The following is an 18837-nucleotide window of genomic DNA, read 5'->3' on the forward strand; positions in this document are numbered from 1 at the left end:
AAAATCCACTGCGCAGGCTCGAAGGGGTAATGACCTTTCCCAAATCTTCGCTCTGGAAGACTGGCCATTATTATTATTATACATTGCTTTACAAAGGACTCCTGAATTTACTACCCACTATCTGCATATAAATGCACAGAGGGCTGCTGAATGGGAAAGCTCCTTCCTCAGAGCCAAAATTCTTCTTCTGTAACTACTTAAGGTATCAGAATGTTACTTATCATGAGGTTGCCTGCTCTGCTGGACACAACCAGAAAAGCAAAAACTGTAAAGAATCTACTTACCTACAGTTAAAGTGTGTGCTTATACAACAAAGACGTTGTAGAAAGAGGGCAGCAGGATGTATTTTTCCACTGCACTCAACACTTTGGTGTCTATGTCCAGTCACCAGTTTCCAGTTAAAGAAAAAAAAAATAAAAATCACACAATACTTCCTTTTTCCTTTAGTGCAGATCTGGCAGTTCTAATGAGCAACCATAGGCAGAAGTAAGGAACAAAGGGGCAGTGATATTGTTCTCAATCTTTTATTCTTTAAAATTCGTATGTTTGGATGGATCAGAACAAAAGCATCCTCATTTGAAGATAATTACCTCTCCATAACTGCTGTGTTCCTGTTTGTAACTTGTTAACATTGCTCAGCAGCAATAACGTATATGTTACATGAAAAGTTAAAAGTAGGTACCCACCCGAATTTACAGGTAATATAAAAATGATTTCACTCTACTTACAACAGAACCAAAGTAATACCATATCTCACGTGAGAAAAAGTTTACACTAAGGAAAGTCAATATTTATTAGATCAATATAAGAGCTTAGAACCATAGAGTCACACCAATATTATTAACATGAACACAGTATTTTAAGGTATTTTAAAAACTCTTAGGACAAAAAACACTTGTTTCAAAAAACATTTAAAAGAAACATTAGGTCTGAAACTGACCTTTACTCTTTTTGTCTAAAGTAATTAAATACAACAAGTTGAGCCAAAATATAAACTTTTAATGAAAAACATTTTAAGATAGCTTTGTGAAACACTGACAACAATCAATCTATATTGCACTGGCAGTCCAATTAGCCAATATCATTGCCCTAATCAAGCATCAGATTTGAAAAATTACATGCTTCAGTTTCTGAACTACTGCTCTGCAAGTCTCCAAGTCTATTCAGGAGCTGACAGCAGCTAACATGCTCAGTGTGAATGGTTCTTGGTGCTTGGGAGAACTGGCAACAGCTTTCCTGTCAGGTCAAGTGTGTGTCACTTTTCTGAAAACCTCCACTGCTACGATAAGTTACAGTGCTTCATGACAGCAAAATCAGCAGGTATATTGTTACACCACACCAACATAATAAAAATGTGCATTAATACTACTTATAACCATTAAAATGGGGGGAAAAGTTATTAATGACATACTGATTATTTTTTTCAGATGTGTAACACCTTTGGAAACAAGATATTTCTTCTAAGGGCATTGATGCAACTTAAATCCCAGTGACTCAAAGCAGAAATTGGGTTTCTGTTTTTGTATGGATATTTGCTTCCTTTGTGATCAACTAACTATACCAACTGCTCTGAGCACCTGAACAGCCTCAATCTGTTAGCATAGAAACAGAAAGCTCTTAATGTTGAGTGTATAAAAGATAACACCACTCCCAGGAGTATATAGTTTAGAAAAAACAAGCTGATTATCCAATTTAGACAGAGTTCAAGAAAAACCACATCCTACTCAAAAGACTTCGCATGAGTATAGAAATACTCCCAATCTCGGAAGAAATTATCACAGGAGTGGGACCTACATAATAGCAGTGCACTAATGAATGGCTTGCTAGAAGTCTAGTATGGTGGTTTTTATGAACATCAGATTAAAGGCTGTATAACTGGGTCCTTGAAAGACCTAGAAGTTAAATTGCCAGAAGCTTCAACACTGTGGTACAAACGCTTCCTATAGGAAAATGGTGATGGAGTGTGTCTGTAACTCACCCAGACCTTGAGGAAGCCTGGGCGGGAGGAGTGGGTGTGGATCTTGATTTCCTGTTAGTCCAGTATCCACTCCTGGGCATATGGACTATTTACAGAAGACGAAGCAGATTTATAGGATAAATTGAAGGCTAGCCAACCTCCCTGATGGAAGTATCCCACTGAACATTTGTTATGCAAAAGTGCATCTTTAGAAGGCCACTGCCATCCACTATGTGGTGTGCAATATGATACACAACTTAAAGAGTTTTATACTAGCTGATGTGGAACTAAGAGCTCTAAATCTGCCAATCCCTATGTAAAAGCTTCAGTTCTGCAACAAACACTACAGTCCTCTGAAGAATTCCAAAGTCAAGGAAGTGACATGTCTGTCAGTCCACTTCAGGACTACGTTACTCTGACAAATGAGGGCACCATGCTGCACTGAAGTGAAAAAACAACCTTGATGATGCATGGCAGACTTCCGTATTGATGGCTAGTTTGTTTATTTGGAATAAGCCAACTACGTAACATCCTTTGCTAATTCAAACTTGCATCATAGTGATACTGTTTGCATGCAGTGACCTTGAAGAAATTATTTCCGGCCATATGGATATTGGTACTGCATCATTTCATTGCTGGAACCATTACTGCAGCCAGAACTGGCACGCAGGCCACCATCCTGAAATAAAGACTAAAAGCACTCAGCTTCTAAATCCATGATGGATTGTTATCTCTCTTCTGCTCTGAAGCAAATGCTACCTGCTGTGGGAGAGAACTTCTTGTACAGCACTAAGCATCACCAGGGGACCAGTTCCTGCTAGTGCTGACTTATAAAAGTGACACTGGGAAAAAATATTGCTTGAAGGGAAAAAGGGAATCACCAGACACTAGAGGGAACAAAAATAATAAAATAAAAACTTCAGGGAAGTGTCTAGAGAACTGAGGCATGCAGACACTGTCTAACAGATCTAGCGGGCATAGAAGACAGAACTGAAAAGGTTCCTGAGCTCGTACCTCTACATCCCAGACAGAACCAATGATCAAGGTGAAATATCAGAACAGAGTATGTGATGATTAAACTATCATTAATTACACTACACACCTTAAAACTGTCTCTAGAGCTCAAGTGGGAAACAAATTGTTGCATTTGAACTGACAAAAAACTGCTAAAACGCTACAAAATGCAGCTTCAAGTAAGATTCCTAGAGAACTCAGGACATCCCTGGAGTCTCTGAAAATGGACAGAACTTTGCTTAAATTATTTACAAACTACTCATCAGAAAAGAAAGCTCTAGACAGGAATACATTTTATTGGTAGGCCAGTGGTCTGAAACCAAGAAGTAAAGGAAATGCAGCAGCCTTTAAGGTCGTCCTTGCTGTACCTAATGCAGTCTGTAGAAGCACACCTACAAGTTAGCTACATCTCCTCAAAAATTTTTTTCCTCTGAAATCGGAGGAAATCAGAAAGATGATGATATCAGTATCTGAATATCAGTAACAGATACACTTAATACACTGCAGCAGGTTGTTACATGCAGAGGAACACTTTCATTTGCTGGAAAATTCTAGACACCTGCATTTTCTCAGGTTTCCAAGAGCAACTTCTAGGAGCAGAAAGACAATACTGAATTTTGTTGCTGTCAGGAAAGCTAGATCTGACTTTGACTTAATGTCAAAGCAGACAGTTAAGAGCACAGCAGCAGGGCTGACCCTTAATCTGTGATGTATATGCTACTAACAACGCTAGAACAGACAGCTCACATCTCCCCATCCCCAGCACCACAGTTGCTTTTGTCTCCCGGCAGCTTCCACTGGTTGTGCAAATATCAGTTAGTAAGAGCAGGGCCACTTTCTGGATACAGTGGCAAGTGGTACAGCAGAAAACACCCCTGCACAGAAGAACAAACTCTCTTACTAATACAACACAAATCGGGTAACGATGGCCCTATCCATCCCATGTATCAGGAACTGTGTTTACACCAAACCCCCACTCATTATTACTTTGGGTGACTACTTGTTAGCACTCAGACCTGTGCCAGGAAGTGTGCCAACCAACTGAACACCACGGACAGTCACGGGACTGTGCCTGAGTTCACGCTACTGCCCTATTTCAGTTTGTTAGCATCAATGTCTTAGCACAGCTGGCTCACAGATCAGAGGTGAGAAAGAGGACAAGGTGCATCCTTCTGCCACCAAACTTAAATGTGTGTTGTGTACCTCCCATTTTCAGCCTGTTGGTTCTGGTTATCTGGGACATAAAGGGATGATCCAGACAGGTATGGCTACTGTGAGGGATGGACTCCTCCATTATACAGTGTGAAGCACAGAGCAGCAGCATGAATACTTTTTCAACAAACAAATTTCATCTAAACGATATGAAGAGGGCAAACAAACAGACAGGATTTGTTGTGTACAGGTAGAAAAGCCCAGAAATGTTCAAAGAGGCTATTAAGGAAAAGTCTCAATGAAGAACTGAAGCATTCAAAGAATGACACAAAAAGATGAAGTGAAAACCATGACATGGAGATCTACATGTCCCAGCAAAATATTCAGCACCAAATCCATCTCCATGCATCCTAGCAAACAAAACTGTAACACAGTTACAGGTTTACTGCATCTAGATGCTTGAACTAAGGCAAGGAAGGGCATGCTCTGTGCAGAGATACAGATTTATGATTAGTCTCCCGAGTACAGAAATACTGGCACCTGAAACTGATATGGACAAACCTCTTAAAGACAAAACTAAAATATTTTTAAAGAGATAAATGGTTTGTTGAATCGCTACTGAGCTCTAGAGATCAAGTGCAACCAGCACTTTCTGCTGCAATCACACTTTAAAACCTTGCGTAGTTTTAAATTTAAATTTCAAGCTACACAAACTGAGCACAGTGCTAACACTACAGTGTAACACAAAGAGGCAGACATTGTCTAAGAAAGGTCAAAATGACAATACCTATTGTAGGGCTAAAAAATACTGGCTGATATAACATTGCAAAAAATTAAGCCCAAAACCTGTTTTTTTTTTTTAACTGTTAATTTTCAGGTTACTAAAAATACAAACACCAATAAATGCACGCTCAGGTATAAAATGAATTTCATATCTGAAATACTGTCAACTACAAACTAAAGCAAATAAAGAAAAAGACAGTACTGAGTTTTATTTATTAGAAAATACTGCTTCCTTCTTTGCAAATGCAAGGGGAAGCTTTTGCCTGTGGTATTACACAGAACATACACCACTACAGGATGTTCATAGTTTTCTTCCTCTTTCCAGTTAACCACAAAAATCAAGCACAGTTTTACAGAATGCAGGCTATTTGGATGCCTTTGTGTATATTTAGTGTCATAAGCCAAGTGATGTTTCTGTTTGCTTTGGCTGACTGAGGGGGAGTAAAGGGAAAAATGTCTACTTACAAAGAATGACCACATCTTAGCTGCGCTCAGAGAGAGCTGTCACATGGTTAGAGGAGCAGGAAATAACTTACAGTTCACTCAAAGCAGGACTAAGCAATTCTGTGGTTTCAGATCTGAGCCTGTAGAGTTGCTGAAGCTGTATCTTCCAGTATACAGCTTCCTACTAGAGCAGCTTATGGAGAGTCTGGTCCTCCCTGGAGAAGCAGCAGTGGAGGTGGAGCAGTGCAAGAAGCCTGAGGAATACCATACTCTGGGTTTTGCTTCCCCTTCTCATATCCACCAAAAGTTCTCTTGCCTATAGTAATATTAGCAACGACTTTGGGCAGTGAAGATGAAGTAAGTGAGAAATGTGTAATGGCCAGGCCTTGGGCTAAAGCACAGTACGTCCCCAGCAGCAAACAGCTGGCTGGCAGAGACTCCTCTCCTGCCTCTTTCCTAGTGCAGCACACACTGTTGAGTAGAAGAGTACATGCCCTGTCTATCTCAGCACTGGGTACGGGTAGGACTGTACATCTGATGAGACACAAAGTTCATCAGCAAGAACAAAGCAGTTGTGGGACTGTTAAGTAGAGGGAGTAAAGGAGTGGAGGGAAGAACAGTGAGGAGGAAAGTCAGTCCTACCTGGAGATCTTTGTGCAGATTATGGATGCAGGGGCTGAAAGAAGAAAGCAAGATCCTGGAAGCACTTGAAGTATAAGGGGGAAAGAGGAAGTAAACAGAGGAAACCCTTTTGCTGGGACAGGACAGAAAACTTGCCAAAAAAAAAGAAAAAAGAGAATGTGTGATAAGGGTTGGCAAGGAGACCCTGATGAAAATGGAGACGAGATTTGGAGGACAGAGGTCACTACGCAGGACTTCAAAGTACATCAGCAGGACAGGACTTACAAAAGAAGTAGTGGTTAAATGGATTCCTAAAACATAATTGCCAACTTTACAGTAATTGGCTGCATAAAAATATTAAAGATATTAAAGCATTATTTTCTACATAGAAACTAAAATTCTTTTTAAGTCGATAAATTACTGCTTGTTAGAAAATGCACTAAGGAGACTGTAAAATACCTCTTACTTTTCTTTATCCCTAACACAGAAAAGTATTAATACAACAAATTAATACTAATTTCTTTTCTTATCCACAAATCACATACAGATAGATAAATCTCTAGGCTATCACCTTGAGAGGGGAGAAAGCATTTACATTTTACTGCTAAAGTCCCATTTTCAAATATTCTTGTTCTCCAACAAGAGATAGCAAGACAAGTATTAGACCTTATTAATTACCCTCAGCAAGTACTGGCTAAGTTTTGGGAAAGCCATCATCAATAACACTTGAAGTAAACACAAAGGGTTTGCAAAAGGGTTTGCAATCTCAGAGGCGAGACTTATCTTTGCATAATTAAAAGTTCAAATAATTAAATACAGTTTTCTTAGCTGTTCAAAAAGGCAAAAGTCATATTTTCTTTAGTTAGGTTGGTGTTTCTCAAACTGCAGGCACACAGTACCTTCACATACAAAATATGCTTATACAGGACCATATCTGCACTCACTAAATACACTAATGCTGCAGTGGCTAATTAACAAGGGAGATAAAGGCAAAATAACGCATTTGCATTGAAGGGAAAGCAGATGAATGCAGGGGAATTCTGAATTACACATAGGATTCTGAAGGGAAAAATTGGGTGTGAAACCATCTCACAGAAACGGAAACACAACCTTGATTAGCAAGCCTTAGGGTGATCTTTAAGCTAGACACACTGGAGAACTGGAAAACATAGTAACACAGTTTCTCAGAAAACGTAAAAAGAAAAAAGGCTGCCTTAAGAGTGAGGATTTAAAGAACAGCCAAATAGTAGAGGGAAAACTGCCTCACCAAGGTGGCGATGCATGTATGAAAGCAAGTGCCTAAGGTGAGCTGCAATCTGCAGATCTGTCAGTATGTCGTGGAGCTTTGCAGCAACAGTTTCCTTGCCAGCAATGATTATCTCCACAGAACATTATGTCTACAGGAACTGAGTAATTCATTTAATGAACTCATTCCAGAACCATATACTCTTAACACGAGCATTCCAATTTGAGATGCCTGAAGTGTCATTCTCTGCACAAAGAGGTATCAGCAAAATTGTCTACCTTTAACTCATGGCTATCTGAGAAAACACTACCGAATTTGAAGAATTAATCAAGTGAGCAGCTTTCTAAGAAAGCATACCCATGATTGTTTGCATTGCATCTTTTTCCATTTGGCCCTTCTAGAACACTGCTCCTGTCATGAGATGATCACAGCACACTTCAGGATCTTCAAATTGAACTGAAACTGTCCCTGAATGTAACTGTGCACCTACTGTTCCCATTTTATTGCTTATCCAACCATAAACAACACATCTGGAAGCCACAGAAGTTAGTGTGCCAACATACCCAAGCAAATACCTTGAGAAACTAAACTGTCTTCTACAGTAACCGAGTCATGTCCCAGTATACATGCTGTTTAAAACCTCCCATGAAGATACACTTCTAGTTCCACTAAATCCACTTTGTATGATTTACTGTTACAAGGAAAACAAACCGTCCAATAAAAAAAAAAACAAACAACCCTCTGGGCCCAAGTAAGACTTAACGTCAGCTTTTCTTGAGGAAATTGTACCCTAACCGGCCATAAGTAACTCTCTCTGGTGCCTATGACACATTTTCGTTACTTCCTGTATTTTATTATCTAGGTATTAGGTCATGAAATCATAAGTCTCCTGCACTATACTAAGTTTTATTTCTGTACTACAAAGATTCCTCAAGAGACAAGCCTACAAAACACGCTCAGTGGAGGACACCATAAATCTTACCACACAGCTTTAAGTCAAGAGCCAACTTTCTCAGCAAACTGAGCATTCCACAAACCCCATCTACTCTGCAGACAGTTCTGTCTACAAAAGGTCGATGACAGAATCAGGCCTTTTGTCACGCTGGTTAATGAACTACTGCCAAGTTCCTAGGTGGCACTCACTCATCATATACAAATGACTTCAATGCTTCACTCCACCCATTCCAGCACTAAACAATTGCTGCCATTGCTGTCACCTGTAGCCACTACTAATGACGGCAGCAGATGAATTCTTAATGTTGGTGCTACTAGAGACACTAACAGTGGAACAATAAGCATCATAAGAAGTTCCAAAGAAAAAATGGGTGAGTTTTTTCAGGGGGTAGTACCAGAACTCCTTCAAAAGAAGAAATTTGAGATCTAAAATTAGAACGCTCTCCATTATCATGTTTTTACCCTGAAATTGTATGGTCTAAGATGGATCTTACACATTTTACTTGCTACAAATTTGGCTTATCTTTGAGAACCCCAGAAGAAATAATCACAGAGAAAAACGTTCTAATGATAACAAATTCAAAACAGTATTTACAAGCAGATAATGCCAAGAAATCACATCAATCTTCCATTAAAGGAAGAACAAAGTAGTCTTTATATTGACATATTTGCATGAAATAGCAAAGTCTTTATCTTCTAACAAGAAACTACCTTTTCCTTGCATGTTCTCTTAAGCAAGGGGTATCTGGACATCTTGGTGGAAATCTTGCATTCAAAACATGACTGTTCATCTGAATCCTACATTAAACCTTTGCCCTCCTCTAAATTTCTCAATATGATTCTTAGCTGTGAAGAATAAGTAAGTTACAATATAACAGCTTGTGACTATAAATTGGTTTCGTACTGTTGTGTATGTACACCACAGGATTCCAGAGCACTTATCAGGACCATGAGCGGTACTCTCGACCAGCTGATTAACCACAGAGATGCTGAGAGACTTTTGGCACTTGATTACCTCAAAACCAGAGAAAAGATCTACAAAGATGCTCAAAAAAGAATGTAAGAGCACTGAAGACTTAATAGCGTGAGACACTTGTTCCAGGTCTATCTCAATAGATCACCTCCTGTTTAGCAATACATAATGCTTCACAACAGAGATACAAACTGACTGTAAAAGGACTTATCCTGCATGTCAAGATACAAATTTATGTGTCTAGCACATGAGGTACAAGCATGGTCAGGAGAGATGGTACCACTACATCCACTAAAGCAAAGATAGAAATTCAGCTGATGATCTGAAGTTTTTATCTTAAAGTAAATTGAATAGGAGATTTAGACAACTGACAGGGAGGTTTACTGACAATGTTGAGATTTTAACATCTAAATTTCTGTCTCTTACTCCTGAACCAAATCTCTTTGTGAATTGTTGCTTTGTCTCAAATACATACAGCTATGAGATGCAACAGTGTTCACAAGTGGTCTCAAAACATTTCTCATTCATGGGTAAATAATGTGTTTACAGCATAGTTCACTGCCTTAGCTTAATAGCAAGCTGTGAGGAAAACAAGCTCGAGAAACACTTTATGATAAGGATGGTGGTTGAGCCACTTGCTGAAGGGTCTGATAGGACCCGTTACTGTGAAAATCAGTTTTGTAGGCACAGGTTTGGTTCAAAGAAACTGTCAAAACCCAGTGCCATTCCCTCTAGAATGGAAGATTATTGCTGACAAGTTTTTTAGGGAACTGACTAGTGGATACCAGTGAGGCATCTGAAGACGGTACACGTCTTTTGCAGAACAGGACAGACCTCAAAAGAAATCCAGGCATAACTCTCAATGCTCTTCTGTTCCACATGACTCTGTCCATTACACTTTGTCTTCTTACTCCAAATTTCATTTAAAAATAAACGCAAAGATGAGAGAATCACCACTGAACTGATGACTCAGTTCTCCTTATCTATATAGGAGATAACTCTTTTTTAAACTGCAATGTGAACTTTCTCTGGATGTACAGACTGCAGCTTAAACTCAAACTGAGAAGTCCCAACACTTCTCAGGGACATAAAGTTGCCCATTATCTGTAGTTGCCCAAACCTGCAGTCCACTTTCAAGTCTTAGTTCATGCTGTTTTCATTAGCACAAATAATCTTACAAGTCCTTTCCTGATAAAACCTTTAAATCTTATCAATTAAGAACTACAACTGCCATACAGGTTTTTATTTTGTTTTATCTCAGCTATTACTGTAATTTGTCCTTTGGCTCCGATACACAAACTTATTCTGGTCACATGCACTTTAAAAGCAGCCAAAACAGTTTTCTTAGTTTACTGCTGTGTCACTTCTCTTTTTGCATTCTTCACCAGTTCCTGTTTACCATATCGACCATAGCAAGATCTTAGAAATAACAACATATTCCCAGCCTTACTCACTACACCTTATCCAAGTGTTGAGACCCACTTCTAAGTGGTATAAAGTATCCATACTCCATATGACCTAATTTTAATGCTACTTCTAATGCAATCAAGTACATACTTCTCTTGTTTTCTTTCCTAAGGCTTCTCAAAAAATTAATTCTGCAGAATGAACTAGTTTTTCCATTAGTGACATTTCTCAACAATATTAATCATGTAAATTATAGAAGTTACTTCCCTATTACAAATTAATGGGACATCTAGCACTTGTTTTTTCTTACAAAACTCATTCCTCAGAACAAATTTAAAGTAACTGATTTGTAACTAACCAGATTTAAGCAAAAACTTCCAAGTCTGGCATAATCACAAAAATATTTCATTAAAATGCATAAAAGTAATCTCATAGCTCACCTTACTATAACTTTACATAAAATTTTATTTCCACATTATGATAAAAAAATAGTTACTGTAAACTTTCTACAGATAGCAAATTTTACACCGGACCTAGATAACAAATGTCACAAACCTGAATGAAAATTAGTGACTTGCCTAAACAACAATGGAAGTTCTAAAGGGCTACATTACACTGGATACCTGCTGCAAGTAGGTTTGGATGCTGCTACATTTGGATTCATATTTCAGCCAAATTAACTATTGTTGCAGCTTTGACTATCAGTGAGCGGCTTGATTTTAGAAGCCTGATCTGTCATGGGCAAAGGTATTTTAATTACTTATAGATTCAGATAAACATTTTACAGCTCAGCAAGTTGGGGGGGAAGCAGAGAGTAAAAAGGCAAAAAAAAAATCAATTACCCTCTGTATGTACACTGGTCTACTAGTCAATGAGATTCCCAAAGTATCAGTCATAGTCTGGAAAATGGTATCAACCTCAGCAAGACACAGAGTAATGGCTCTTCACCACTTCATCCACTCCCAGGTAATTTTTGTATTTATCAGTCATCATTACCTAAGATGCCATTGAAACTATGTCAGTTTTGGAGTTCATCCATTCTAAGTGCTCAATCAAAATTATACTACTTGATAAATTCCTTTGCTTTTCTACAGAACAAAAATCAGGTAGCTGAATCCTTTATGTTATTTCAAAGTAGCTGCCTTGTTATCAGTCAGAAACAGAGTCAAAAGAAAGACTGAAATAAATCAGGTCCAGAGCACCACTTTCTTAACTAAGCTCTTCAGGCCTGAGAGCAGCACTATGCCCTCCATAAGAGCTCTATAAATTATTACTATAAAGAGCATCTAGGATCACAGTTTAGTGTCTCAACTGTTCGTCTGGTGTCATTACAGCAGTGATCTAAACATGAGGTCTAGTCAAACAAAACCTAAAATTATGTTGATGTGGCAGATGCACATCCCATCCAGCAGCCTCTCCATGCCCCACAGTGACAGAAACACCACCTGTGGCAGCCAGGCAGCCCAGACATTTCAGCTGATGTGAAAGCAAGCATGTAGCATCCTACAAAACTTGCAAAATCTTCCTTCCTTAAAAAGCAGCATTTACAGTCTGAAGCTTAACTAATGAGTAATTCAAACACGGATATTAAGAGATCAAATATCCTGCACATTACGGCAAAAAGATATTTATCAGCATAGCATGTTACCCTTGAGTCAGGCTAGAAGGTCAAGAACACCAAGCTGGGTTCTGACAGACACTGTGGATTCAAGTTAGACAGCCGAAGCTGTTACCATCTCCAGGTGCTCATCCCACATCTCTGACAGTCATTGCCCTCCAAGAGACAGAGATATTCAATCTGTTCATGAATTTCTTTCTGAATTTCTGTCTCATGCCACACAGGAAGCAAAAAAGCCTGTTAAACATCTCTAGAGCTTCAATGCTCAAGTCCTCACGATTGAGCAGAGATCCTCAACTGTAGTAAGATGAGCCTATGCTTAACTTAGAAAGCACACAGGACTGGGGAAAATCACAGACCACTATTAGAAGAGCCTCACTGGAAAGTCAACCAACATTCAGAGTAAACCATAAGAATGTGTAGTTTCAAGCAAGCCACGTCTAGAAAGCTGCAACCTGTCACAAATCACACGACTACCAGATCGCGTGAAGCTATTTACCTCCAGTCTGCTTTCAACATAGTATTCGTGCAGAAAAGTTGAGAACTTGAGTAGGTGAGTGTTACAGCTCAGTATACCAAAAATTCAAAGTGTGTTCACTTGATGTGGAAATCTAAGTCGTAGAAAAACAAACTGGAAATCAATTTACACATACAAATTCATGCACTATTTTTTATATTTAGAGAAAAATTGGTGCTTGTTTTCTTTTTTAGCAAAAAGCTGAGGATATAAAATGTGTGCCAGTTCAATTAACTGAAGGTGTTTTTTAGGAATCTATACTTTTCAAAACATATGCTTTACAGTCACAACTTCTGACATATTTAACTTACAGCATCTTATTTAACCCACCCCAATGTAAATATTCTCTACTTCCTGTTCAGTTACTGCATCTTACACTTTCCTTGCAACAGTCAGTTTGATCAACAATACCATTTCAAAGTCCAAAGAGTTATGTGGAATCATTATGACTACACAGATATTGTGCTTTAAGTCACAGTTTTATGTTCATGAAACACTCTTCATGGCTTTACAGCAAGTGCCTAACAGTATTTTAGGTACTGGACACAGAACATCAGAAGACATAATTTTCAATGGATTCCAAAAAAAAGCATTTTTTTCAAAAATATTATTTTTTTAAAAGTCGATTCTTTTCTAATTTAAGTGGTTAACTTTTGAAGCCTTCAAGTACTTCTTTAATACAGATATATACAGCTTTGGCACAGTTTTATATTAACATGCAAGAAGGTATTCTGAATACAAACTTACTGACATAGAAACAAGAAAAAATGCAGTATTTGAGTCGCATCTGAATACACGAACCTGTTGTTTAGGCTGAGAAAAGTACAGACTAAACCCAAGGCAGGCCTAGCTCTGATACGAGCCTTCCTACAACTTCGTCAACACTGCTTTGTTGTACCGCTGGTGCACCTGGGGCCCGTCCCAGCCTCGTCGAGCAATGGGACTTATGGGAACCCCGAGGCCCGCGGCTGTCCCTCGCCAGTTTCCCCCGGCAGCGCCCGGCTCGGCTGCAGGGCGCGGGGAGCTCCATGTCCGGGGACAGCGAGGCGCGGAAGGACGGTGCCCGTAGCGGCATCCGAGGCGGTCCCGGAGCCGCCCGGCCGGGGTGAGGCCGGGCCCGGCGCTCAGGGCCGGCCGAGGGGCCGCCGCCGCCCATCGCCCCCCACCCCGCGCGGGCCGGGCGGGCAGCGGGGCCTAGGACGGGGCAGCGGAGCGGGACAAAACTTCCGCAGCCCCAACTTCCCGGCGCCCGGCCGGGCTGTCCTCACACGCCCCCGCCCGCCCCGGGCCCCGGCCCGCCGCGCCCGGCTGGGTACGGCCCGGCGCGCCCCCCGCCCCTCGGGCCGGGACTCACCACGCATTTCTTGCCGAGGAAGCCGAAGAGGCTCTCGTTCTCCTGCGGGGTGAGCAGCAGCGAGCCCACGTTGGTGACCCGCCGCGGGGGCTGCTGCTGCGGGGCGCCGCTCATGGCCGGGGCCGGCCCGGCGCTGCCCTCGCCACCCTGCGACCGATGGCGCCCGCGGTCCCTTCCTCCTCCTCCTCCTCCTCCGCCGCCGCCGCCGCGGCCTCACAGCAGCCGCATCGCGGAGCCTCCCTCGCGGAGTCGGGGAAGGAGGGAGGCGGAGAGGGGCGGCGGGGCCTCGGCCGGCTGCCGGCCTGCGGGGAGGGCGCCGGGAAGAGTGTTCCGGGGAGCCGGGAGCGGTGCAGCCGCGCCAGAGCCGCTCCGCGCCGAGCCCGATCCCGATCGCTCCCGCCCCTAAACTTCCAACTCCGGCCCGGCCCCGGCGGCCGCGCGATCCAACATGGCAGCGGGGGCGGGCGAGACCACAGCGCGCCGCAGCCGGGGGGGGAGCGCGGCGAGCGCGCGACTGCCGCGACCATGCGCCGCGCGGGGGAAGAGGGGGCGTCGCTTTCAGTTCCCGCCCCCGCGGTACCTGCCGGGCCGGGATAGGGACAGGGCGGGGAGAAGGGACAAGGGGAGGGGGAGGATGAAGAAGAAGTTGACGAAGAGGAGGAGGAAGAAGAGGAGCGGTCCCCGCCCCCTGTCCCGGGTGGGACCCGCCGGGATGCTGGAGCTGTGCCGGGGGCCGTGGGAGCGGCCGGGGCACCCCGAGGGGCAGCGCGGCCCGGACGCCGCCGCGGGCTGCGGGCGGGGGGCGTGGGGAGCCCGGGCCCGTGCGGGGATCACCCGGATCGCGAAGGGTCCCGGCAGGGGTTAAATGTCCTCTGAGCGTGGGGGTCCGGGCCTCCCGCGGGTGCGGGAATCGGCGTGTGCTGGAAGCCTTTCCATTGTCAGAGGAACCCCACATAATTTGTAACTAAAAAAATCTTTCCTCCTCTTGCGGCGGAAAGCAAGCTGTTCCCCCGTGATTGGCGGCGCGATTGCCCAGCCGGGGGTGTCACCCGCCCCCCGCCTCACGCTGCCTGCCACAGTCTGAGGTGAAACACCTCAAAATAGGGGTAGGCACTTCAGGCTCTCCGGGAGTCAGCTACTGAGGACAAATCACGTACACAATCAGCAGCCTTTGTCAGACGGATTTCCCCCTGCTTTGCTTCACAGCAAGTAGCTGCGATGGAGATTGAAGACCTTTCAAAGCCCAAAGATCCAGAGCACAGCTGTCTTATGCCCAATGTGGCTTTCAGCTGCACAAAAGGAATGTTCACGAAGGTGAAACCCAGATACCAGAGTGATCACCATGCTAGTTTTCTGTGGGTTTAGGTGAATGTGTTGGCTTCTCATCCTCTGGTAAATTAATTGTCCATCTGGCAGGTGCTAAAGCAATCCCCCCATTGCAATTTACTTTGTACTGTAGGAAAGAACTGAAGAAGCACAGGAGGAAAACCTGGGGACGCAAGTCTTTAAACAAAGCTGTCCTGGCTTCTCTTCATATCTTCCAAAAGATCAGGCTGGAACAGATGGCAGCCCCTTCTGCTCTACTTATAGGCCCTTTTACCTGTACTTAAGTGCCTGTAACTGTGTCCAAAAAGTGTAAGGAAGGGAAAATATGGCAGAAAATCCTGATATTGCAGCATTAAAATAATTTGAAATGCATGCATATACATGTACCTCCTCAGTTTGGAGGTGTCACAGAAGGGAGTTGGGTCTTACTGTAAAGCAAAAATAATAGGAACCAATGCTTCCAAAGTACTTCTCAGCAATTCTAAATTCTTCAGTTTTACACACGTCTTCGTATAAGTATTCCGTATTTTAGTGGAATGGGAAATATTTTAGCTATAGAATATTGGCTGCATTTTGTTCATTGCAAATGTACATAATGAGATAAAACAGATGGAAGTACTTTACAAGATACTTGATATTTTGTGGGATTTTGGAGAGGGTTGTTTGGTTTTGGTTTGGGTTTTTGGCCGGTTTTTTTGGGGGGTGGGTGTGTGTGCATGTTTTGTTTCATAAAACAAACAATTATTGTATAGCCAAAGCCATTTTGAGGAAATTTACACACCTCCCTTGTGTGGTCACAGTGTAAATATCTAAAAATATAGTATACTTTTGATGGATACCTGCTGGTACTGTCTTCACCTTCTAAGCACTTGTGTTTCTTGATTATTCTTTTTTCTCATTTCTGTTAGCTTTTGCTGTTCTTGTATAGATCTTGCCATTCAAAGAGAGTTCTGGGTGTTACGGGTGATACATTTTGCTTCATACTGTTCTTTTCAGACCAGCTGGCTGGTAGCTGTTCCTAAGGGCCTTGTAACCTTCAGGCTCTTTTGTTAGGATTTTATTTGCTTTTTAATAGGGGTATACAGGAAAGGGAAGGAAAAAGGTCTATTTTCAGACCCTGTGTTTCATTAAATATGCAAAAGCTGTTTCTGTTTTTATATCATGGCTAAGCATCGAGTCCTGAAGGGAAGTGGAAATATCCATATCTGGTGGTACATCCAAGGGATCCACTGAAAAATAGATTTTTGTCTTTGATATTTCTGTTTACAGCAATATCAGTGAAGAGCTGCTATTTCTGCATAAAACTTAAAATTTAAGCAAAGTTCTCTCAAAGAAAGCCACCAGGTAGAATTGCCTATCTGTATTTTGAAGAAATCACAGTTGTTTATTCGAGACTGTCCTCTGAATTTCTCACTGTAATCCTTAGGGTTCAAGCTGTGTTACCCATTGCTGATGTCTGTGAGCTTCATGGGAAGATGCTCTTCTTTCATATTTTTCCGTTTCAGGATACTAGCTCATAGCACCAAGGTACTGAAATACATTGGAAATTGCATAATGTGTATCAATATAAGCGAGTGTCATGACTTTAAAGATCTGTGTTATAAATATCTATTTAATAAACAGATTTTATTATCCTTGTCAGACTTACCTTTGATAGAAAATTGAATTTTGTCTTTAAATGTGAATCTCTACAGCAATTGAGTTTCACAGTTTAAATATTCGCACAATTTCAGAACTAACATTCTACAATCAAAAATGAAGTAAAAAGGTGAGGAAAACTTTCTACTTAATTTTTCTAATGCTGTGAATCATACATTAAAGATTTTATTAAAGACTGAACTATATTAAGGAAAGAAAAAGTTAGTTCTCCTCTCCAAGGATTATTTTTTTTTAATAGTGTTTCCCAAATCTTGATCTTGTCCCAGTCCTGAATTAGGTCACAATTTAGTTTTCTTATTTTCCATAAGATGAAGAGAAAGTTGATTACACCAAAAAACAAGCAGGTGTAATGGAGAATGCATCTCTCCACAGGAAAAAAAAATTCCCACTATCTCTTCCATCTCGTGTTATTCTCAGTGACAAGTAGAACTGTCTGGGACAAGTGCAGACCTCACTGTAGTGACCACATCAGCATGGCTGGGGGAGATCAGGAGAGGGAGCTGTGATTACTGTCACCACACGGGAGGGACATGTCAACAGGGCAGCCCGGGAGGGAACAAAACGGAGGAAGATCTTCTTTCCCTCAATACCCTTCTTGGTTGGGCCTGAAGAAAACATCAGCCCACTCACTGCAAAACCACTTGGTAATTGAAAAAGAGGAACTGTCTTTGTGGTTGGAAGTGGGTTTGGAGCTGTGAAGACACAAGTTCTCTTTTTTTGAGTAAACCACATTGTTTTTCTCTGCAGGGAGCTCACCGAAGAGGACTGAGTTTGCATTGTTACTGGATCAACGTCAAATAACGTATTAGTTATTTTACTGATAAAAGGCTCATTCACTTCTCTCTGTGTACTGAACCTCTAAAAGTTTAGGAATCCTAGCTCACTCTGGAGGTAACTGAATTATCTATTAAGTTACAGCTCATTTCAGATTCAGTCACTGCATTTCCTTTCTCAGAGATTTTACATTATCTGTTTCAGACGAGTAATAGTCTGGAAGAAAGAGGATCTGAAGCCTATAGTGGGTTTTTTTTCTCTATATTGAATTTGTATGCTGTAGATTTCAATTACAGAAGGACATGAATTAGCAACAAAAGTTGCAAAAGATGACAAGTTTTAATTTAATTGGTCAGTAAGGCCTCTGCTGATTCTATATGGATGTGGAAGTGTAGTGTCAGTAGGAAGAATCCTCTCCTTTGGTGGGCAGGCGGTGCAGCAGAGTGTCCTTGCTGTGAGAGTGAGCAGGCTAGAGCCTGAGAACCAATGCTGTGGGACAATAAGTTCTTTCATTTCTTGCACGAATGCTGTCTTGGGTGCCAGCTAGAACTTTTTCTTTCCCTGTAATGCCCATTATACATATCATTTTGCTTGCCGTATCTTTTCTAGCCCTCATTTTTTACATCAGATTGTTTACTTCAAGAAAAGTAATTTGTGCCCTTCCATTTTGCTCATCGAAGGATAATATTGATTTTGCTTTGGATGTACAATCCTACTTTCAAGTTATGGGAAAATCTAGCTTTTTCAAGAGCTCCTCAGCAGTTCCTTTGAGGTCTGAAGAATAAGACTACATCACTCTCCTTTTAAAGACTGTGGGGAAGACGGACCAAGCAACATAGTGGGATTTGAGATCTCTCTCATTTATTGATTGTTGCCTACAGCAACTGTGGAACAGTTCTGTAGCTGCTCTGCAAATTAGAGGAAAACATTTTTCTTTCCCCAGCCCAGCTGGCATCTAACCTTGCATCAGAGTTTGTCTTCAAAATTGTATGGTGCAGGTTCTGTTGAAACACGTTTTATTCTTTGTTTGGTTTATAC

At 41.7% G+C, this 18837-nt stretch overlaps 1 protein-coding gene across 2 annotated transcripts in view; it reads right to left on the reverse strand.

Annotated features, from left to right (window-relative positions):
- Positions 1-14538, reverse strand: part of WASL (Wiskott-Aldrich syndrome like) — a 49969-nt gene extending 35431 nt beyond the window's left edge. For both annotated transcript variants that reach the window (XM_017818219.1, XM_017818218.1), the window contains exon 1: positions 14041-14538. In XM_017818219.1, the coding sequence (XP_017673708.1) occupies positions 14041-14154 (114 nt within the window). In that variant the 5' untranslated portion in view covers positions 14155-14538. The remainder of the gene's footprint in view (positions 1-14040) is intronic.
- Between the last annotated feature and the right edge of the window lie 4299 nt (positions 14539-18837).

The sequence above is a fragment of the Lepidothrix coronata genome, unplaced genomic scaffold, assembly GCF_001604755.1.
Source record: "Lepidothrix coronata isolate B3197 unplaced genomic scaffold, Lepidothrix_coronata-1.0 Scaffold66, whole genome shotgun sequence".
Lineage (NCBI taxonomy): Eukaryota > Metazoa > Chordata > Aves > Passeriformes > Pipridae > Lepidothrix > Lepidothrix coronata.